The sequence below is a fragment of the Oncorhynchus kisutch genome, linkage group LG25 (genome assembly GCF_002021735.2).
Source record: "Oncorhynchus kisutch isolate 150728-3 linkage group LG25, Okis_V2, whole genome shotgun sequence".
Lineage (NCBI taxonomy): Eukaryota > Metazoa > Chordata > Actinopteri > Salmoniformes > Salmonidae > Oncorhynchus > Oncorhynchus kisutch.
This window is the reverse complement of record NC_034198.2, coordinates 27,516,842-27,541,463: the sequence shown is the minus strand read 5'-3', so window position 1 is coordinate 27,541,463 and position 24,622 is coordinate 27,516,842. Positions and strand designations below refer to the sequence as shown.

The 24,622-nt window shown below is 44.7% G+C and overlaps 1 protein-coding gene across 1 annotated transcript in view; it reads right to left on the bottom strand.

Moving 5' to 3' along the window:
- camkmt (calmodulin-lysine N-methyltransferase) overlaps window positions 1–24,622 on the bottom strand; it is a 195,263-nt gene that overhangs the window by 10,452 nt on the left and 160,189 nt on the right. The window contains exons 9-10 of the mRNA XM_020461081.2: window positions 11,084–11,147; window positions 1,135–1,266 (exon numbers count right to left, since the gene is read on the bottom strand). Of these exons, the coding sequence (XP_020316670.2) occupies window positions 1,135–1,266; window positions 11,084–11,147 (196 nt within the window). The remainder of the gene's footprint in view (window positions 1–1,134; window positions 1,267–11,083; window positions 11,148–24,622) is intronic.

The following is a 24,622-nucleotide window of genomic DNA, read 5'->3' as shown; positions in this document are numbered from 1 at the left end:
ACAAGGGCTTTTTGCAAAATAGCAACAGTAGCGCAGCTAGCTGACATTGGAATCTAGACCATAAGCAACATACACGGACATGCATTGCCAAACAACGCTACTGCCACCTTCTGGTTTGGAGTATTTGAACAAGGCTTAGTGGCTGACGACTTTGTCTTTGCTGTGTGAACACAAAAGAGATTGACTGCCGACACTAGGTTCAGAGATGCTAAGTACTGCTGCCAGGCAAACGTTTGACAATCCTACCGGTGTGTTTAAGCTTTAACCACAACCACATTGAATCTCTACTGAACCATTTATACCATTAGAATAAATGACTTTCTCATGGCCTAGGCAACCTCACAGACTGCCAGAGAGAGGAGAGTTTCCCGCTTACTACTGTATGTAAAGCACTTTGAGTACCTCAGTATGTAGAAATGCGCTAAATGAATCCAATACATTATTATTATCAGTCCTTGGTCGCCCACAGCCCAGCAGAATGGTGGGAGCTCAAAAGGCTGCAGCTCAATCACTCATAGAATAGCGACCTCAAATTCAAATCTGGAGCTCAAAGCCAGTTCCACTGCTCTAATCAGGGACTGATTTAGACCTGGGAGACCAGGTGGGTGCAATAAATTATCAGGTATAACAGAAAACCAGCAGTACTCCAGACCTCCATTGTAGGATACAATACCCCGGAAAGGAGAAAGATCGAGTCCTGTTGACAGACCCTTTTACCCTTCAGTAGGCCAGTCCATTCTGACGGTTCCAGGCAGTTGAATGGGCCACTCAGTGTGCCTGCCATCATGCCCACCACACGCCAGGCGCCGCCCACGCCCACGCGCTTCCATTAACCAGCTGGACACTGACTGCTGCTCTTAACACTGCCTCTTTCTCTCTCCCTCGCTCTCTCTTTCACTAAGATTATATAGCAACTGCACTTGTTCTTTCTCAATGTGCAAGGCCTTTACAGCACTATACTCAGATCCTGGGCTACCTACATTTTATAAACTTTGGACAGCACCCTTCCCTTGATGTTTTTCGACAAGAGACCCCTCCCTGTAAGGGTTTGGAGGACCGAATACATTTCTCTTCAGGGTTCGGACAGGGCCTGTCAGACAGGGCTCTAGCTCCAATACCAGGCGTCTCGCTCACCTTTAAGTGGAGATCCCACACCTGTTCATCATACTTCTCATAGCGACAGACTTGGAGCCCCGTCCCCTCGGCCAGCTGACAGAACTCCCCCAGAGTGTCTCCTCTAGTGGGGGCAAACACCAGGGCTGTACCCTAAAAAGACAGACAGAGAGAGAGAGAGAGAGAGAGAGCGAGACAGACAGAAAGAGAGACAGACAGAAAGAGAGACACAGAAAGAGAGACACAGAAAGAGATAAAGAGAGAGAGACAGTGAGAGAGAGAGAGAGAGAACAGAAAGACAGAGAGAGAGACAAAGAGAACAGAAAGAGAGAGCGAGAGAGACAGAGAGAGATACAGAGAAAGAGATACACAGTATATCAATTTATTAAAAAACAATTGAAAAACCTATGTATTTCAAAAGTATACCTGTACTTTACGTGTGTAATGCTTATGTATATGCTTGCTAGGGCTGTGACTGTCATGGAATTTTGGATGATGGTAATTGGCCAGCCAAATGATCACGGTCTCCGTAATAACCGTTCGAATAGCAAACAAATCATATTCAAATAATTAGAAGCACATTTTCTCCTCTGCTCCGCTCCTGACTGCATGTGCTGCCATATACATAAAATGAATATATAACGGGTGTCCCCATTTAAGACAATGATGGCATAATGGGTGGGCTGGAGGCCATTGAGAGTGTACACAGAAGAGCAAAGCAGGAAGTAAAAGCAGCAAGTGTGATTTGTTGATTCAACTCAAGTGACATTACAAAAAATACATTCCATTACATGAGCCACATCAGTTAACATAATTTGAATTAACAATCTACATTAACATGGAAACTACTATTGCATTGCAATTACTTTACCAGTCAAACTGGGTTTCCACTAGATAACACAGCCACAAAGTCAAAATGGGCTTTTTGGTCTTAATTTAAGGTTAGCAGTATAGTTAAGGTTATGGTAAAAGTTAGATCTAAAATAAAATTTTAATAAGATACATTTTAGAAATTAGAGACATTGTGGCTGTGGTAAATAGTGAAGACCTTCAAGTTGCCAGAGAATAGAGGGCCCAAGGTCGTTCTATTCATTATATTTCTATGTGTGCTGCTACTGCATTGTGGGAAGCCTAGACAACGAAAGACTCATTTGTTGCTTGTTTCAGCAAAAGGAGCAACACAGTTTCAACACGTTGTTTAAATTTTAAGAGTCCATGTCATAACAGAAACGGACTCATGTATTATGCACAACGTATTGGTGGTTTCAATTTAGGAAAGCTTCAAGTAGCTTTACTGTATAATCCATTACATAGTTATGTACAGTTACGTTACGTTGTTCACAAAGACAGACACTTTACACAGTGTGTGTGTGTGTATGTACAGTGCCTTCAGAAAGTATTCCTACCCTTTGACTTATTACACATTTTGTTGGGTTACAACCTGAATTCAAAATGGATGACATATATTTAAATATCTCCCATCATCACACAATACCCTATAATAACAAAGTGAAAACATGTTTTCATTTTTTTTGCACATTTTTTGAAAATGAAATACAGAAATATCTAATTGACATAAGTTTTCACAGCCCTGAGTCAAAAGATGTTAGAATCACCTTTGGCACAGATGTGAGTCTTACTGGGTAAGTCTCTAAGAGCTTTCCATACCTGGATTATTACAATATTTGCACATTATTCTGGTGTTGGATTTGCCCCAAACACAACGCTTTGTATTCAGGATACAGTATAAAGTGAATTTCTTTGCCACAATTTTTGCAGTTTTAATTTAGTGCTTATTGCAAACAGGATGCATATTTAAAAATATTTGTTATTCTGTACAGGCTTCCTTCTTTTCACTCTGTCATTTAGGTTATTATTGTGGAGTAACTACAATGTTGATGATCCATCCTCAGTTTTCTCCTATCACAGCCATTCAACTCTGTAACTGTTTTAAAGTCACCATTGTCCTCATGGTGAAATCCCAGAGTTTTTTCCTTCCTCTCCATCAACCGAGTTAGGAAGGGCACCTGTATCTTTGCAGTGACTGGGCATATTGCAGTGACTGGGCATCCAAAGTGTAATTAATAACTTCATCATGCTCAAAGGGATATTAAATGTCTGCTTTTTGTTTTACCCATCTACCAATAGGTGCCCTTCTTTGTGAGACATTAGAAAACCTCCCTGGTCTTTGTGGTTGAACCTGTGTTTGAAATTCACTGCTCGACTGAGGGACCTTACAGATAAATGTGTGGGGTACAGAGATGAGGTAGTCATATAACAACTATTATTGCACACAGAGTGAATCCGTGCAACTTATTATGTGACTTGTTGAGCACATTTTTACTCCTGAACTTGTTCAGGCTTGCCATGACAAAGTGGTCGAATACCTATTGACCCAAGACATTTCAGCTTTTAATTAATTTGTATACATTTGTAAAAACATAATTCTACTTTGACATTATGGGGTGTTGGGTGTAGGCCAGTGACAAAGAAATCTACATTTAATCCATTTTAAATTCAGGCTGTAACAACAACATGTGGAAAAGGTCAAGGGGTGTGAATATGTTTTAGCACTGTATGTATGTACAGTGGAGTCTGAAATTATCGACACCCTTAATAAATATGAGTAATAATGAATTTATAAAATAAATAATAAAAATACTGAGTTATACTGTATGCAAAAAAAAAAGGTAAATTATATTATTTTACATTGCATTTAGAAAGACTACACCCCCTTGGATTTATGATACAAAACTACCAAAACTATTGCGGATGGTGAACCTTTAAAGAAGTCTCAAGGTATTGCTCATCTGAGTACCTTATGATAAGCTGTAGACCACACTATCTACCAAGAGAGTTCTCATCTATATTATTTGTAGCCATCTATTTACCACCACAGACTGATGCTGGCACTAAGAGCGCACTCAACCAACTTTATAACGCCATAAGCAAACAAGAAAATGTTCACCCAGAAGCGACGCTCCTAGTGGCCGGGGACTTTAATGCAGGCAAACTTAAATTAGTTTTACCAAGTTTTTACCAGAATGTCACATGTGCAACCAGAGGACCAAAAAAACTCTACCACCTTTACTCCACACACAGAGATGCATACAAGCCCGACATTTGGCAAATCTGACCATAATTCTATCCTCCTGATTCCTGCTTGCAAGAAAAAACTAAAGCAGGAAGTACCAGTGACCGCTCAATACGGAAGCGGTCAGATGATTACAGGCAACAATCCGCATCGAGCTAAAGGCTAGAGCTGCCGCTTTCAAGGAGCGGGACACTAATCCGGACTCTTATAAGAAATCCTGCTATGCCCACAGATGAACCATCAAACAAGCAAAGCGTCAATACAGGACTAAGATTGAATCCTACTACACCAGCTCTGACACTCATCGGATGTGGCAGGGCTTGAAAACTATTACGGACTACAAAAGGAAAACCCAGACATGAGCTGTCCAGTGATGCGAGCCTACCAGACGAGCTAAATGCCTGTTATGCTCACTTCGAGGCAAGCAATACTGAAGCATGCACAAGAGCACCAGCTGTTCTGGACGACTGTGTGAAAACGCACTCGGTAGCCGATGTGAGCAAGACCTTTAAACAGGTCAACATTCACAAATCCGCGGAACCATATGGATTATCAGGACGTGTACTCAAAGTATGCACGGACCAACTGGCAAGTGTCTTCACTTACATTTTCAGCCTCTCCCTGACTGAGTCTGTAATACCTACATGTTTCAAGCAGACCTCCATTGTCCCTGTACCCAAGGAAGCAATGGTAATCTGCCTAAACGATTACTGCCCCGTAGCACTCACGTCGGTAGCCAACAGATCCACAGATGACGCAATCTCAATCGCACTCCACACTGCCCTTCCCCACCTGGAAGGGTGGGGAAAAAGGAACAAAAGGAACACCTATGTGAGAATGATGTTCATTGACTACAGCACAGCGTTCAACACCATAGTGCCCATGAAGCTCATCACTAAGATAAGGACCCTGGGACTAAACACCTCCCTCTGCAACTGGATCCTGGACTTCCTGACGGGCCGCCCCTAGGTGGTAAGGGTAGGCAACAACACGCCTGCCAACACTGCCAGGACAACAACCTCTCCCTCAATGTGAGAAGACAAAGGAGCTGATCGTGGACTACCCGAAAAGGCAGGGCGAGCAGGCCCCCATTAACATCAACGGGGCTGTAGTAGGCGGCTCGAGGATTTCAAGTTCCTTGCTTTCCACATCACCAATGAACTATCATGGTCCAAACACACCAAGCCAGTCGTGAAGAAGACACAACAAAGCCTTTTCCCCCTCAGGAGACTTAAAATATTTGGCATGGGTCCCCAGATCCTCAAAACTGTCTGCAGCGGCATCATCGAGAGCATCCTGAGGGGTTGTATCACCGTCTGGTATGGCAACTGCTCGGCATCTGACCACAAGGCGCTACAGAGGGTAGTGTGTACGGCCTAGTACATCACTGGGGCCAAGCTTTCTGCAATCCAGGACCTATATAATAGGCGGTGACAGAGGAAAGCCCATAAAATTGTAAGAGACTCCAGTCACACAAGTCATAGACTCTCTCTCCTACCGCACGGCAAGCGGTACCAGAGCGCCAAGTCTAGGACCAAAAGGCTGCTTAACAGCTTCTACCCCCAAGCAAAAAGACGGCTGAACAATTAATCAAATGGCCACCGGACTATTACATTTGACCCCCCCCCCCGATGTGTTTGTACACTGCTGCTACTCACTGTTTATTATCTATGCATAGTCTCTTCCACCCTACCCTGTATAAATTACCTCAAGTAACCTGTACCCCCGCACACTGACTCGATACTGGTACCGACTGTATACAGCCTCGTTATTGTTATTTTATTGTGTTACTTTTTATGATAACTTTTTATTTTAGTCTACTTGGTAAATATTTTCTTAACTCTTCTTGAACTGCACTGTTGGTTAAGGGCTTGTAAGTAATAATTTCACGGTAAAGTCTACACTTGCTGTATTCGGCGCATGTGACAAATAAATTTTGATTTAAACAATCAAAATCAAATCTATTGCAAGCCCCTTTCAGCAGGTAGGCTATAGCCAGAGGAGAGTTGTGTCTCTGGCAGCTTACTTTTATTCTGGTAAAACACCATTATCAACAGTGCATAGATTACAATAACCTATTAGTCAAGGGATTCATCCACTCTTTCTCCATCCCACCATCTATTTTTCTCCCTCCCTATCTATCTCCCCTTCTCCCATTTTCTTTCCATCTCTCTCTCCTCCAGCCTCCCTCTCTCCTCCTCTCCTCCTTAATTGTTTATATGCATTATCATTCCCCAAGTAGACAGCGTTGGGTCCAGGTGACAGACCTGTTTTTTGAAAGCCGAGCCTTCCTTAGCCAGAGGAAGGTAAGCAATTTAAGCCCTGGGCTGAGCCCTAATCTTGGGTTGTCAAAAGGAGCCCAGCCATTCTCCCTATGCTAATCAATCAATGACGCCCTGCACCCGTTCACTCAGTGTATGTGTGTGTTTGTGTGTGTGTGTTTGTGCGTGTCGACCCAGTTATTTGAGTCCTGCCTCTCCTGTGGCCAGGCTGAACTCTTAGCTCTGACCACTCTGCTCTCCTCTCCTTTCAGCCAGCCAGGGAGTCAGCCAGTGAGTGGCCATCTGTATTATTGTGATTGCATTCTATTTGATTTCTCCCAGGTATTATATTAGATAAACTAAAATATTAAAACTCACCTAATCCAATCAATGGCTGAAACGCATCCACACTTTCTAGATGACCCAGTACAGCTAGCACAGTCAGACCACCAGCAGTAAGGGGATCAGCTAGCTAGCACAGTCAGACCACCAGCAGTAAGGGGATCAGCTAGCTAGCACAGTCAGACCACCAGCAGTAAGGGGATCAGCTAGCTGGCACAGTCAGACCACCAGCAGTAAGGGGATCAGCTAGCTAGCACAGTCAGACCACCAGCAGTAAGGGGATCAGCTAGCTAGCACAGTCAGACCACCAGCAGTAAGGGGATCAGCTAGCTGGCACAGTCAGACCACCAGCGGTAAGGGGATCAGCTAGCTAGCACAGTCAGACCACCAGCAGTAAGGGGATCAGCTAGCTGGCACAGTCAGACCACCAGCAGTAAGGGGATCAGCTAGCTAGCACAGTCAGACCACCAGCAGTAAGGGGATCAGCTAGCTAGCAGTCAGACCACCAGCAGTAAGGGGATCAGCTAGCTAGCACAGTCAGACCACCAGCAGTAAGGGGATCAGCTAGCTGGCACAGTCAGACCACCAGCAGTAAGGGGATCAGCTAGCTAGCACAGTCAGACCACCAGCAGTAAGGGGATCAGCTAGCTAGCAGTCAGACCACCAGCAGTAAGGGGATCAGCTAGCTAGCACAGTCAGAGGGGCGGTCAGAGGGGCGGCAGGGTAGCCTAGTGGTTAGAGCGTTGGACTAGTAACCGGAAGGTTGCAAGTTCAAACCCTCGAGCTGACAAGGTCTGTCGTTCTGCCCATGAACAGGCAGTTAAACCACTGTTCCTAGGCCGTCATTGAAAATAAGAATTTGTTCTTAACTGACTTGCCTAGTTAAATAAAGGTAAAATAAATAAATAAAAGACCACCAGCAGTAAGGGGATCAGCTAGCTAGCACAGTCAGACCACCAGCAGTAAGGGGATCAGCTAGCTAGCACAGTCAGACCACCAGCAGTAAGGGGATCAGCTAGCTGGCACAGTCAGACCACCAGCAGTAAGGGGATCAGCTAGCTAGCACAGTCAGACCACCAGCAGTAAGGGGATCAGCTAGCTAGCACAGTCAGACCACCAGCAGTAAGGGGATCAGCTAGCTAGCACAGTCAGACCACCAGCAGTAAGGGGATCAGGTAGCTAGCACAGTCAGACCACCAGCAGTAAGGGATCAGCTAGCTAGCACAGTCAGACCACCAGCAGTAAGGGAATCAGCTAGCTAGCACAGTCAGACCACCAGCAGTAAGGGGATCAGCTAGCTGGCACAGTCAGACCACCAGCAGTAAGGGGATCAGCTAGCTGGCACAGTCAGACCACCAGCAGTAAGGGGATCAGCTAGCTAGCACAGTCAGACCACCAGCAGTAAGGGGATCAGCTAGCTAGCACAGTCAGACCACCAGCAGTAAGGGGATCAGCTAGCTAGCACAGTCAGACCACCAGCAGTAAGGGGATCAGCTAGCTAGCACAGTCAGACCACCAGCAGTAAGGGGATCAGCTAGTTAGCACAGTCAGACCACCAGCAGTAAGGGGATCAGCTAGCTAGCAGTCAGACCACCAGCAGTAAGGGGATCAGCTAGCTAGCACAGTCAGACCACCAGCAGTAAGGGGATCAGCTAGCTAGCAGTCAGACCACCAGCAGTAAGGGGATCAGCTAGCTAGCACAGTCAGACCACCAGCAGTAAGGGGATCAGCTAGCTAGCACAGTCAGACCACCAGCAGTAAGGGGATCAGCTAGCTAGCAGTCAGACCACCAGCAGTAAGGGGATCAGCTAGCTAGCACAGTCAGACCACCAGCAGTAAGGGGATCAGCTAGCTAGCAGTCAGACCACCAGCAGTAAGGGGATCAGCTAGCTAGCACAGTCAGACCACCAGCAGTAAGGGGATCAGCTAGCTAGCACAGTCAGACCACCAGCAGTAAGGGGATCAGCTAGCTAGCACAGTCAGACCACCAGCAGTAAGGGGATCAGCTAGCTAGCACAGTCAGACCACCAGCAGTAAGGGGATCAGCTAGCTAGCACAGTCAGACCACCAGCAGTAAGGGGATCAGCTAGCTAGCACAGTCAGACCACCAGCAGTAAGGGGATCAGCTAGCTAGCACAGTCAGACCACCAGCAGTAAGGGGATCAGCTAGCTAGCAGTCAGACCACCAGCAGTAAGGGGATCAGCTAGCTAGCACAGTCAGACCACCAGCAGTAAGGGGATCAGCTCCAGGTTCAACGTTTCTTTGAAATCCTTTGGCTTTAAATATCATTTCATATTTTTGATCATATTATTTGTTTTAATTAAATTGGAGGATGGGAAGGCACACAGCAGTACAAACAAAATAAACATAAAAAACAACAATAACAGGGGGATGAGCTGGTTTTGACAGCTGTTTTTTCATCTGTTTGAGGAGTCAGAATCCCCCCGCCCCAAAAAAACATCAGCCCAAAAAAACATCAGCCCAAAAAAACTAAACAAAAAAACAATTCCACTGTAATGGGCTGATTAGGATGGGGATGGCACGCCTCCATGTTGAAAAACAAATTAACATCATTAGTAGTAGAAATGAATTGTTTTGTCAATCTGTTGTGGAATCTGTTCAGGGGCCAGTCTGTGGGTACTGTGGTTTTAGGGTGAGATAGATTAAAGAGGGAAATTAGGTCTAAAGACTAATTTCAGATAATCTCAATTATCTGCATTATAACTAGAGATAAACAAGGCATCAAAAGCCATTGCATTCAAATGAAGGGAGCATAGTCAATATGTGGACGGTGGTCTTGTGAAAAATAGGGAGAAAGTTCCAAACCAACAATATATCAGGGAATAGAAGGATACAGGATACATGTAGAGAGCTGTGATGATTAAACCTGCTCTGGACGGCATACATTAGACGTGTACATCTGGTAAACCGGCCATAATATATGATTTACAGTGAACTTAAAGGAAATTTAAGTAAAACATTACTCGAGAGGGGGACCTGTGTATCTATCTATACCCTCTGGAGAGGGGGACCTGTGTATCTATCTATACCCTCTGGAGAGGGGGACCTGTGTATCTATCTATACCCTCTGGAGAGGGGGACCTGTGTATCTATCTATACCCTCTGGAGAGGGGGACCTGTGTATCTATCTATACCCTCTGGAGAGGGGGACCTGTGTATCTATCTATACCCTCTGGAGAGGGGGACCTGTGTATCTATCTATACCCTCTGGAGAGGGGGACCTGTGTATCTATCTATACCCTCTGGAGAGGGGGACCTGTGTATCTATCTATACCCTCTGGAGAGGGGGACCTGTGTATCTATCTATACCCTCTGGAGAGGGGGACCTGTGTATCTATCTATACCCTCTGGAGAGGGGGACCTGTGTATCTATCTATACCCTCTGGAGAGGGGGACCTGTGTATCTATCTATACCCTCTGGAGAGGGGGACCTGTGTATCTATCTATACCCTCTGGAGAGGGGGACCTGTGTATCTATCTATACCCTCTGGAGAGGGGGACCTGTGTATCTATCTATACCCTCTGGAGAGGGGGACCTGTGAATCTATCTATACCCTCTGGAGAGGGGGACCTGTGTATCTATCTATACCCTCTGGAGAGGGGGACCTGTGTATCTATCTATACCCTCTGGAGAGGGGGACCTGTGTATCTATCTATACCCTCTGGAGAGGGGGACCTGTGTATCTATCTATACCCTCTGGAGAGGGGGACCTGTGTATCTATCTATACCCTCTGGACACCCAGGGAGAAAAGAGGGATAGAAGAAGAGGAGGAAAGAGATGGGGCAAGGGGTTCAAACTGTAGTGTTTTGGATCAGTACCACTTCCTCGTCTCTGAATGGATTACAAAGATCATGGACCCTCCACCGTTACCACGTCAGCACTTTCACACCCCCTCCTCTCCTCCTCCTTTCACCCTCCCCTTTTAATATAAAGACATTTCCTATCAAAGCCAATACTTGAAAAAGCCAGACAGATAAATAGAAATCACACATTATCTTTGAAGCCTTTTTTCATTTACTTTGCCTCTCGTAGCGTGTCTCTTATCACCAGGGGCAAATATGAGAAGTTCCCTGCTTTATGATTAGGGGGAAAGCATTAAATAGATTATAGGACTCCATTCAAGTTGTACACAATAAGTACTAAAGTATTACATGATATTAATCCTGCCATTCCATTACTGTCTCAATCACTGGGTGAAGCCTAATTATGGGGGAGTCCGTTGCTGCAGAGTGAATTGAAACACACTTACGTCTGGTCGCAGTAATCTCCTTATTGCATCAACCAGGCTGCCTCTGTACTGGTCCAGAAACAGGCTGAGGAGGGTGGGAGAGAGGAGGGGGAGGAGGGAGGGGGGGAGAAATAGAGGGGGAGAAAGAGATAGATTAGAATGCATTCCAGCGATATTGACTCAAGATAAACTAGGAGGCTATTTATTTTCCTTTGTTTACAAATAAATCCACAAACAGAAGAAAAACAATTTGCATGAGTAAAATTCATTTATTTTTTATTTATATTCTCCTTCCTTTATTTTCATCAAAGTCTAAAATGTACACAGATATCAAACATATGACACACAAACACTTCAAATCGCTAACAGATCTCGATTTTTGAACACAAGTATACAAATTTGAACACAAGTATACAAAGTAATTATCTGTATTCATGTACAGTGAGCTAGCTGTTATGTTGGCTCTGTACTTTGGATTTGAAATGAGGTTAAAGTGCAGACTGTCAGCTTTAATTTGAGGGTATTCTCATCTATATCAGGTGAACTGTTTAGAAATTACACCACTTTTTGTACATGTCCCCCCATTTTTGGGGAGCAAAAGTATAAGGACAAACTCACTTAAAGTTGTATTAAAGTAGTCAAAAGTATTTGTCCAATATTCATAGCACTCAATGACTATATTCAAGCTTGTGACTCAAAAAAAATTGTTGGATGCATTTGCTGTTTGTTTTGGTTGTGTTTCAGATTATTTTGTACCCGATATAAATTAATGGTAAATAATGTAGTGCCATGTGTCACTTTTATTGTAAATAAGAATAGAATATGTTTCTAAACACTTCTACATGAATGTGGATGCTACAATGATTACGGATAATCCTGAATGAATCTTGAATAATGATGAGTGAGAATGCACAAATATCATACCTCCAAGACATGCTAACCTCTCACCATTACAGGGGAAGTTAGCATTTTTGGGGGGGTATGATTGTGCATATGTAACTTTCTCACTCATCATTATTCACCATTCAGTCAAGACTATCCATAATCATGGTAGCCTCCACGTTAATGAAGAAGTGTTTAGAAACATATAGGTACATTCAGAAAGTATTCAGACCCCTTGACTTTTTCCACATTTTGTAGTGTTACAGCCTTATTTTAAAATGGATTAAATTGTTCCCCCCCTCAATCTACACACAATACCCCATAATGACAAAGGAAAAACACATAAAACATTTTTTGGGGTCAATTTATTTTTTACTCAGTACTTTCTTGAAGCACCTTTGGCAGCGATTACATTCTTGAGTCTTCTTGTGTATGACGATTCATTTCTTCGATTCATCTCTGCAGATCCTCTCCAGCTCTGTCAGGCTGGATGGGGAGCGTCACTGCACAGCTGTTTTCAGGTCTCTCCAGAGATGTTAGATCGGGTTCAAGTCTGGGCTCTGGCTGGGCCACTCAAGGACATTGAGACTTGTCCCGAAGACACTCCTGCGTTGTCTTGGCTGTGTGCTTAGGGTCCTTGTCCTGTTGGAAGGTGAACCTTCGCTCTGCAGATATTTGTCGTTCTGGAAGGTCTCCACAGAGTATCTCTGGAGTTCTGTCAGAGTGACCATCGGGTTTTTGGTCACCTCCCTGACCAAGGCCCTACTCCCCGGATTGCTCAGCTTGGCTGGGTGGCCAGCTCTAGGAAGAGTCTTGGTGGTTCCAAACTTCTTCCATTTAAGAATAATGGAGGCCACTGTGTTCTTGGGGACCTTCAATGCTGCAGACATTTTTTGGTACCCTTCCCCAGATCTGTACTTCCACACAATCCTGTCTCGGAGCTCTACCGACAATTCCTTCGACCTAATGGCTTGATCTTTCCTCTGACATGCACTGTCAACTGTGGGACCTTATATAGACAGGTGTGTGCCTTTCCAATCAATTGGATTTACCACAGGTGCACTCCAATGAAGTTGTAGAAACATCTCAAGGATGATCAATGGAAACAGGAAGCACCTGAGCTCAATTTCGAGTCTCATAGCAAAGGGTCTGAATACTTATGTAAATAAGGTATTTCTGAATTTATAAAAAACTGTTTTAGCTTTGTCATTATGGGGTTTTGTGTGTAGATTAATGCAGGAAATAAACAATTTATCCATTTTAGAATAACGCTGTAATGTTACAGAATGTGGAAAAAGCGAAGGGGTCTGAAAACTCTCCGAATGCACTCTACTCTTATTTACAATGAAAATGACACAATACATTATTTACCATTAATTCCTATTGGGCACAAAATAATCTGAAACACAACCAAAACAAACAGCATGTGCATCCAACAAGTTTGTAAAGTCTCAAGCATGATGTAGTCATTGTGTGCTAGAAATATGGGACCAAATACTAAACTTTTGACTACTTTAATACAACTTCTAATATTCAATATGACACTGTTATGTATGCCATTAGTCAACTGTTGACTATGTTAGAGCTGCAATCTGACCTCGTTACCTTACAGAAAGCCCTGGCTGGTTTAAAATGTGTACTTAATGCGGGCAAGACTAAATACATGATGTTCTCTAGTTCTCTCCTGAATGTTTCAGATGGACTACATATTTATTCATTGGATGGTCCTCCCATTGATCGGGTTCCCACCTACAAATATCTGGGCATTTCAATTGACAAAGACTTCATGTTTAAAAAGCATATGGATGAGTTTGTTAAAAAGCTAAGATTCAAAGTGTGTTTAAAAAAAAAATATATATATAAAAAGATCTATCTCCCTAAATAGTAGGAAGCAGGTTGTACAGTCAACTTTCCTGACAGTCCTTGATTATGGCATTTACCAGATTGCAGCAGTCCACCACAGCGCCATTCGTTAGATCACTGGTGACAGTTTTAATACTCACCACTGCATCCTGTATCAAAAAGTTTGGCTGGTCCTCATTAAAGTCCCATATAACAATTCCTTACTTCCTTTTTGTTTACAAAGCCCTACCACACAAGCTTCCAACTTACCTAACTTCGTTGCTAATGTATAAAAGAATGAGCTACCAAACCCACTCGCAGGATTGGTTAACTTGGAGGTAAATCCTCCTTTAGTTTTAGTGGCCCCCATTGTTGGAATAACGTACAAAATGATTCCCTGGTGCCACTAGGGCAGTTTAGGACTCTAGTGTTGAATGAATTCATTGAGGATTGATTTGAATGGTTAATTTGTTGTGGTCTTGAGGTTGTGCCTTGTGGTTATTTTTATTCTTCTTGTTTTAAATGTAATGTAAATTGTTCTTCCTGTTGTGGAAAATGTTTCTACTCGGGACACGATTGGAAATGAGACCCTGGTCTCAATTGGGCTATCCTGAAAAAAAGTTTATACATATTATTTAAAAAATCATTTTACAAAACATTGCTCTTTCCATGACATAGACTGACTAGGTGAATACTATGATCCCTTATTGATGTCACTTTTTAAATCATGAAGGGGAGGAGACCGGTTAAAGAAGGAAGCCTTGAGACAACTGAGACATGGATTGTGTATGTGTGCCATTCAGAGGGTGAATGTGCAAGACAAAATATTGAAGTGCCTTAGAATGGGGTATGGTAGTAGGTGCCAGGCGCACTGGGTTTGTGTCAAGAACTGCAACGCTGCTGGGCTTTTCACGCTCAACAGTTTCCTGTGTGTATCAAGAATGGTCCACCACCAAGCTAACTTGAAAGTATCGGAGTCAACATGGGCCAGCATCCCTGTGGAATGCTTTCTACACCTTGTAGAGTTCATGCCCCATCGAATTGAGGCTGTTCTGATGGCAAAACGGGGGGGGGGGGGCACCAATTTAACCTCAGTCATTGTTTCATTTCAAATGTGCTGGAGTACAGAGCCAAAATAAAACAAAACATGTAACTGTCCCAATACCTTTGGAGCTCATTGTATTTATCTAAATAAAATATGATAATGTTAGAAAGTGATAAAAACAACATTCAATTTATATAAGTTACAAGTAACAACCATCATTTGAATCCCCAACCCTCAACAGTGACATGATATAAAACTGTACAAACCTTAGTGACATTTCAACCAGCTGTCATATGTCATTACTCAGCAATGACCATTATCAGATCATTGAACACTGGTGCAATGTATGTAAAACTCCTTTAGATGAAATGGAATGAGAGATTTAAAAAGAGATGGCAAGACTAAGGTGGAGGGCTTGGAATGAGATCGTATACTGTATCTGCCTGTTTGTAGGAGGAGTCAAGATAAATTGTTTAAATTCAGATGAGAATATAAGGAATATAAAGGTGGTATTAAGATTTAAGAGATTAAACCTGTGTGAGAAAGTGGAGGAAGTGGAGTGTAATTGTATTCAAATATGAGTGAGAGTGAGTGAGTTTGACAGACAGAGACTGTGTGTGTGTTAACGTGGCCACTCATGTTTGTCCTCTCTTTGGGGAGACGGGTGACAGGAGCGTCATTGAGCAGGAGATGAGAAGAGGAAACAGACTTGTGTTCATGCACGCCTCGTTGCCTACGGTGATCACCCTGGTAACGCACTCACGGTCAGATCAGCACCATGCTGGGCTTCAGTCACCCCCCTCACCCTCCCCCTCCAATCACACCCAAAGCAGCCGTCACTCTAATCACAATAGCCTCTGTCAGGACCAATATTATCCCAAATGAGTGCTAAAGTAATTTGACTAAATGCAACAATACAACCCAGATCTAGCATAATCCAACACAAAGCCCCTACTGGCTCGCAGCGCTGCAATCTGGGGGAAACTTTCCAATCACGTTAGCTGGTGACCTTCCCTATGCAAATCTGTCTCTTCTGTAGAAAATCCGTGTGGAGCGGAGCGGGATGGAGCAGAGCGGAATGGAGGAGAGGAGAGCGGAGCGTGATGGAGGAGAGGGGAGCAGAGGGGAGTGGAGCGGGTTGGAGTAGAGGGGAGCGGAGCGGGATGGAGGAGAGGGGAGCGGAGCGGGATGGAGGAGAGGGGAGCGGAGCGGGATGGAGGATAGGGGAGCGGAGCGGGATGGAGGATAGGGGAGCGGAGCGGGATGGAGGAGAGGGGAGCGGAGCGGGATGGAGTAGAGGGGAGCGGAGCGGGATGGAGTAGAGGGGAGCGGAGCGGGATGGAGTAGAGGGGAGCGGTGCAGGATGGAGGAGAGGGGAGCGGAGCGGGATGGAGTAGAGGGGAGCGGAGCGGGATGGAGTAGAGGGGAGCGGAGCGTGATGGAGTAGAGGGGAGCGGTGCAGGATGGAGGAGAGGGGAGCGGAGCGGGATGGAGGAGAGGGGAGCAGAGTAGGATGGAGTGGAGCGGAATGGAGGAGAGGGGAGCGGAGCGTGATGGAGTAGAGGGGAGCGGAGCGTGATGGAGGAGAGGGGAGCGGAGCGTGATGGAGGAGAGGGGAGCGGAGCGTGATGGAGGAGAAGGGAGCGGAGCGGGTTGGAGGAGAGGGGAGGGGAGCGGAGCGGGATGGAGGAGAGGGGAGCGGTGCAGGATGGAGGAGAGGGGAACGGTGCAGGATGGAGGAGAGGGGAGTGGGTTGGAGGAGAGGGGAGCGGAGCGGGGTGGAGGAGAGGGGAGGGGAGCGGTGCAGGATGGAGGAGAGGGGAGGGGAGTGGTGCAGGATGGTGCAGAGAGGAGGGGAGTGGTGCAGGATGGTGCAGAGGGGAGCGGAGCGGGGTGGTGCAGAGGGGAGCGGAGCAGGATGGAGGAGAGAGGAGCGGTGCATGATGGAGGAGAGGGGAGCGGTGCAGGATGGAGGAGAGGGGAGCGGTGCAGGATGGAGGAGAGGGGAGCGGTGCAGGATGGAGGAGAGGGGAGCGGTGCAAGATGGAGGAGATGGGAGCGGTGCAGGATGGAGGGGAGGGGAGCGGAGCGGGATGGAGGAGAGGGGAGTGGTGCAGGATGGAGGAGAGGGGAGCGGTGCAGGATGGAGGAGAGGGGAGTGGGTTGGAGGAGAGGGGAGCGGAGCGGGGTGGAGGAGAGGGGAGCGGAGCGGTGCAGGATGGAGGAGAGGGGAGGGGAGCGGTGCAGGATGGTGCAGAGGGGAGCGGAGCGGGGTGGTGCAGAGGGGAGCGGAGCAGGATGGAGGAGAGGGGAGCAGAGCGGGATGGAGGAGAGGGGAGCGGTGCAGGATGGAGGAGAGGGGAGCGGTGCAGGATGGAGGAGAGGGGAGCAGAGCGGGATGGAGTGGAGCGGTGCACAGCATGGCCTGACTGACTGACTGACCCGACTGATGGGCCTGACTGTGTCACACACAGAACATTGTGACCTGGGTTTAGAATTCCAGACTGGAATAAAACAATAAAATAAATACACTTGATTTCAGTAACAAAACAGGGGGCAGGACAGTGCATCACAGTGGGCACTTAGTCTCAGTGTGATTGGATTAATAATGCTTTGGGAAACAGTGAGAGTACATTCGGGGACATGTACTGTATGTGGAAGGATACATTGACCTCCATCTATGGAGAAAGAAAGTCCCTCTCTGTGCTGGTAACAGGAAGCAGGCTGTACCAGCAGAAGGAGATACAGTAAGGCTCAGTAGTAATAGTCTATCTCTGAGGTATCTCTGGCTCCCTCCAATGGGAAAACACCAGATCAGCTTCCTGAGTGAACTCCGACCTTAGTCTATGTGGGTGTTATGTGGGGTGCTGAGGTAATACATGTAGAGAACAGGGCTTTGGTATAGTTGGTGATGTGTAGGGGATAGGCCGCTGTAGAGAATAGGGATTTCATGCAGATGGGTGATGATAAGGCCCTTGTACTGTTTTGTACAGATGAGATAAAGCTTCTAGTTTTCCTCTCCTTTTTCAGTCTCATTGTTCCACTAATCACTTCCCGCACTTATCTAAGATGGTTTCAGACTCATTTTCTTGCTTTACAAGAAATGTCACTTCACAAATCCATTGTAAGGACACATATGTGAAGGTTATACAAATTTGAGTTTGTAAAAACACTTTCTAGTCTATTGACCACAATGACATAATGCTTCCATTGACCTGTCTTTTGTAACGGGAGCAGATTGTGTGTGTGGTGAGTAAGAATGTGAGTTTAATAATGACGACGTCTAACATACGTTGGGGTCGTGACCTCTGACCTCAAATCAGGTTCATTATATGGTGAACTGGTGACCCCCCCTGTTTTGTGCGGGTGGGGTCACTGCTGAACAATGGAGGTTGGGCCTTAGGGAGGGGAGGCGAGGGGTGGGCAGTCTACCCGGTCTCTGCCACTCTCTCTGTCCCCTTCCCCTGGTCAGCAGGGCACCCCACCCCTCTAAACATACTTCGAGACACTTCCACTACTTCCCCTTTATCTGAACCTAACCCACCAGTTATCTGATACACACTATATATACAAAAGTATGTGGACACCCCTAGTGGATTTGGCTATTTCCACCAAAACCATTGCTGACAGGTGTATAAAATCGAGCACACAGCCATCCTATCTCCACAGACAAACATTGGTAGTAGAATGGCCTTACTGAAGAGCTCAGTGACTTTCAACGTGGCACCGCTTTAGGATGCCACCTTTCCAACAAGTCAGTCCGTCAAATTTCTGCCCTGCTACAGCTTCCCCAGTCAACTGTTAGTGCTGTTATTGTGAAGTGGAAACGTCTAGGAGTAACAACGGCTCAGCCGCGAAGTGGTAGGCCACAAAAGCTCACAAAGCGGAACGGCTGAGTGCTAAAGCATGTAACACGTAAAAGTTGCCTGTACTCATTTGCAACACTCACTACCGAGTTCCAAACTGCCTCTGGATGTAACGTCAGCACAAGAAATGTTCGTTGGGAGCTTCATGAAATGGTTTTCCATGGCCGAGCAGCCGCACACAAGCTGAAGATCACCATGAGCAATGCCAAATGTCGGCTTGAGTGGTGTAAAGCTCGCCACCATTGGACTCTGGAGCAGTGGAAATGCTTTCTCTGGAGTGATGAATCACGCTTCACCATCTGGCAGTCTGACGGATTAATCTGGGTTTGGCGGGTGCCAGGAGAACGCTACCTGCCCCAATGCATAGTGCCAACTGTAATGTTTGGTGGAGGAGGAATAAGGGTCTGGGGCTGTTTTTCATTATTCGGGCCCCTTAGTTTCAATGAAGGGAAATCTTAACAGCATACAATAACATTCTAGAGAATAGTGTGCTTCCAACATTGTAGCAACAGTTTGGGGAAGGCCCATTCCTATTTAAGCATGACAATGTCCCCGTGCACAAAGCGAGGTCCATCTAAAAATAGTTTGCTGAGATCGGTGTGGAACAACTTGAATGGCCTGACCTCAAACCCATTGAACACCTTTGGGATGAATTGGAATGCCGACTGTGAGCCAGGCTTAATCGCCCAACATCAGTGCCCGACCTCACTAATGCTCTTGTGGCTAAATGGAAGCAAGTTCCCGCAGCAATGTTCCAACATCTAGTGGAAAGCCTAATCAGAAGAGTGGGGCAACGGGGGGAACAAACTCTATATTCATGCCCATCATTTTGGAGTGAGATGTTCGATAATCAGGTGTCCACATACTTTTCGTCATGTAGTGTACTATACAGTACACTGAACAAAAATATAAACACAACATGTAAAGTGTTGGTTCCATGTTTCATGTGCTAAAATAAAAGATCCCAGAAATGTTCCATACGCACAAATAGCTGATTTCTCTCAAAATGTGTACACAAATGTATTTACATCCCTGTTAGTGATCATTTGTCCTTTGCCAAGATAATCCATCCACCTGACAGATGTGGCATATCAAGAAGCTGATTGAACAGCATGATCATTACACAGGTGCGCCTTGTGCTGGGGACAATAAATGGCCACTCGAAAATGTGCAGTTGTGTCACACAACCCAATGCCACAGATATCTCAAGTTGAGGGAGCGTGCAATTGGCATGCTAACTGTAGGAATGTCCACCAGAGCTGTTGCTAGAGAATTGAATGTTAATTTCTCTCCATAAAGCCGCCTCCAAAGTTGCTTTAGAGAATTTGGCAGTATGTCCAACCGGCCTCGCAACCAAAGAACATGTGTATGGCATCGTGTGGGAGAGTGGTTTGCTGATGTCAACGTTGTGAACAGAGTGCCCCATGGTGACGATGAGGTTATGTTATGGGCAGGCATACGCTACGGACACTGAACACAATTGCATTTTATCGATGGCAACTTGAATGCCCAAAAATACAGTGACGAGGTCCAGGGGCCCATTGTGAGGCCCATTTGACCAACAAATTCCCAGTCATGTGAAATCCATAGATTGGGCCGAATGTATTTATTTCAATTGACTGATTTCCTCATATGAACTTTGACAAAATATATAAACACAACTGAGTTAAGTATACAGTGCATTCAAAAGGTATTCAGACACCTTGACTTTTTCCACATTTTGTTACGTTACAGCCTTATCAATCTACACACAATAACCCATAATGACAAAGCAAAAATAGTTTTTGGGATTGGTGGAATGCTGCAGAGATGGTTGTCCTTCTGGAAGGTTCTCCCATCTCCACAGAGAAACTCCGGAGCTCTGTCAGAGTGACCATCGGGTTCTTGATTAGCTCCCTGACCAAGGCTCTTCTCCCCCGATTGTTCAGTTTGGCCGGGCGGCCAGCTCTAGGAAGACTCTTGGTGGTTCCAAACTTCTACCATTTATGATGGAGGCCACTGTGTTCTTGGGGACCTTACATTCCTACAGACATTTTTTGCTACCCTTCTCCAGATCTGTGCCTTGATACAATCTTGTCTTGGAGCTCTACAGACAATTCCTTCGACCTCATGGCTTAGTTTTTCTCTGACATGCAGAGTCAACTGTGGGACCTTATATAGACAGGTGTGTGCCTTTCCAAATCATGTTCATTCAAATGAATTTACCACAGGTGGACTCCAACCAAGTTGAAGAAACATCTCAAGGATGATCTATGGAAACTATGGAGCTCAAATTCGAGTCTCATATCAAAGGGTTTAAACATTTTTAAAATTTTAATTATGGGGTATTGTGTGTAGATTGATGAGATTTTTTAAATCCATTTTTAAATAAGGCTGTAACGTAACAAAATGTGGAAAAAGTAAAGTTGTCAGAATACCTTCCAAATGCACTGTGTATACAGTACCAGTCAAACATTTGGGCACACCTACTCATTCAAGGGTTTTTATTTATTTGTAATATTTTCTACATTGTAGAATAATAGTGAAGAAATCAAAACTATGAAATAACACATATGGAATCATGTAGTAACCAAAAAAGTGTTAAACAAATAAAAATATATGTTATATTTGAGATTCTTCAAAGTAGCCATCCTTTGCCTTGATCGCAGCTTTGCACACTCTTGGCATTCTCTCAACCAGCTTCATGAGGTAGTCACCTGGAATGCATTTCAATTAACAGGTGTTCCTTGTTAAAAGTACATTTCTGGAATTTCTTTCCTTCTTAATGCGTTTGAGCCAATCTGTTGTGTTGTGACAAGGTAGGGGTGGGTATACAGAAGATAGCCCTATTTGGTAAAAGACCATGTCCATATTATGGCAAGAACAGCTCAAATAAGCAAAGAGAAATGACAGTCCACCATTATTTGAAGACCTGAAGGTCAGTCAATATGGAACATTTCTAGAACTTTGAACATTACTTCAATTGCAGTCGCAAAAACCATCAAGTGCTATGATGAAACCGGCTCTCATGAGGACCACCACGGGAAAGGAAGACCCAGAGTTACCTCTGCTGCAGAGGATACGTTCATTAGAGTTAACTGCACCTCAGATTGCAGCCCAAATAAATGCTTCACAGAGTTCAAGTAACAGACACATCTCAACATCAACTGTTCAGAGGAGACTGCGTAAATCAGGCCTTCATGGTCAAATTGCTGAAAAGAAACCACTACTAAAGGACACCAATAATAAGAAGATAATTGCTTGGGCCAAGAAACATGAGCAATGGACATTAGACTGGTGGAAATCTGTCCTTTGCCCTGATGTCCAAATGTGAGATTTTTGGATCCAATTGCTGTGTCTGTGAGACGCAGAGTACGTGAACGGATGATCTCCACATGTGTGGTTTCCACCGTGAAGCATGGAGGAGGAGGTGTGATGGTGCTTTGCTGGTGACACTGTCTGTGATTTATTTAGAATTCAAGGCACACTTAGCCAGCATGGCTACCACAGCCTTCTGCAGCGATACGCCATCCCATCTGGTTTGAGCTTAGTGGGTCTATCATTTATTTTTCAACAGGACAAGGACCCAACATGCCAATAGTTTGCAAAGCTGTCATCAAGGCAAAGGGTGGTTACTTTGAAGAATCTCAAAAATAAAATATATATTTTTAACACTTTTTTGGTTACTACATGATTTCATGTGTTATTTCATAGTTTTGATGTCTTCACTATTATTCTACAATGTAGAAAATAGTCAAAGTAAATAAAAACGCTTGAATGGGTAAGAGTATCCAAACTCTTGACTGGTACTGTATACTGTATACATACATACATACATACATACATACATACATACATACATACATACATACATACATACATACATACATACATACATACATACATACATACATACATACAGTGGGGCAAAAAAGTATTTAGTCAGCCACCAATTGTGCAAGTTCTCCCACTTAAAAAGATGAGAGGCCTGTCATTTTCATCTCAATAGTTTTATTATATACCCTTTGTTGGCAATGACAGAGGTCAAATGTTTTCTGTAAGTCTTCACAAGGTTTTGACACACTGTTGCTGGTATTTTGGCCCATTCCTCCATGCAGATCTCCTCTAGAGCAGTGATGTTTTGGGGCTGTTGCTGGGCAACACGGACTTTCAAACTCCCTCCAAAGATTTTCTATGGGGTTGAGATCTGGAGACTGGCTAGGCCACTCCAGGACCTTGAAATGCTTCTTACGAAGCCACTCATTCGTTGCCCGGGCGGTGTGTTTGGGTTCATTGTCATGCTGAAAGACCCAGCCACGTTTCATCTTCAATGCCCTTGCTGATGGAAGGAGGTTTTCACTCAAAATCTCACGATACATGGCCCCATTCATTCTTTCCTTTACACGGATCAGTCGTCCTGGTCCCTTTGCAGAGAAACAGCCCCAAAGCATGATGTTTCCATCCCCATGCTTCACAATAGGTATGGTGTTCTTTGGATGCAACTCAGCATTCTTTGTCCTCCAAACACGACGAGTTGAGTTTTTACCAAAAAGTTATATTTTGGTTTCATCTGACCATATGAAATTCTCCCAATCTTCTTCTGGATCATCAAATGCTCTCTAGCAAACTTCAGATGGGCCTGGACATGTACTGGCTTAAGCAGGGGGACACGTCTGGCACTGAAGGATTTGAGTCCCTGGCGGCGTAGTGTGTTACTGATGGTAGGCTTTGTTACTTTGGTCCCAGCTCTCTGCAGGTCATTCACTAGGTCCCCCCGTGTGGTTCTGGGATTTTTGCTCACCGTTCTTGTGATCATTTTGACCCCACGGGATGAGATCTTGCGTGGAGCCCCAGATCGAGGGAGATTATCAGTGGTCTTGTATGTCTTCCATTTCCTAATAATTGCTCCCACAGTTGATTTCTTCAAACCAAGCTGCTTACCTATTGCAGATTCAATCTTCACAGCCTGGTGCAGGTCTACAATTTTGTTTCTGGTGTCCTTTGACAGCTCTTTGGTCTTGGCCATAGTGGAGTTTGGAGTGTGACTGTTTGAGGTTGTGGACAGGTGTCTTTTATACTGATAACAAGTTCAAACAGGTGCCATTAATACAGGTAACGAGTGGAGGACAGAGGATCCTCTTAAAGAAGAAGTTACAGGTCTGTGAGAGCCAGGAATCTTGCTTGTTTGTAGGTGACCAAATACGTATTTTCCACCATAATTTGCAAATAAATAAATAAAAAATTCTACAATGTGATTTTCTGGATTTTTTTTCTTCTAATTTTGTCTGTCATAGTTGAAGTGTACCTATGATGAAAATGACAGGCCTCTCTCATCTTTTTAAGTGGGAGAACTTGCACAATTGGTGGCTGACTAAATACTTTTTTGCCCCACTGTACGTACATACAGTGCCTTGCGAAAGTATTCGGCCCCCTTGAACTTTGCGACCTTTTGCCACATTTCAGGCTTCAAACATAAAGATATAAAACTGTATTTTTTTGTGAAGAATCAACAAGAAGTGGGACACAATCATGAAGTGGAACGACATTTATTGGATATTTCAAACTTTTTTAACAAATCAAAAACTGCAAAATTGCGCGTGCAAAATTATTCAGCCCCCTTAAGTTAATACTTTGTAGCGCCACCTTTTGCTGCGATTACAGCTGTAAGTAGCTTGGGGTATGTCTCTATCAGTTTTGCACATCGAGAGACTGACATTTTTTCCCATTCCTCCTTGCAAAACAGCTCGAGCTCAGTGAGGTTGGATGGAGAGCATCAGTTCTTTCCACAGATTCTCGATTGGATTCAGGTCTGGACTTTGACTTGGCCATTCTAACACCTGGATATGTTTATTTTTGAACCATTCCATTGTAGATTTTGCTTTATGTTTTGGATCATTGTCTTGTTGGAAGACAAATCTCTGTCCCAGTCTCAGGTCTTTTGCAGAC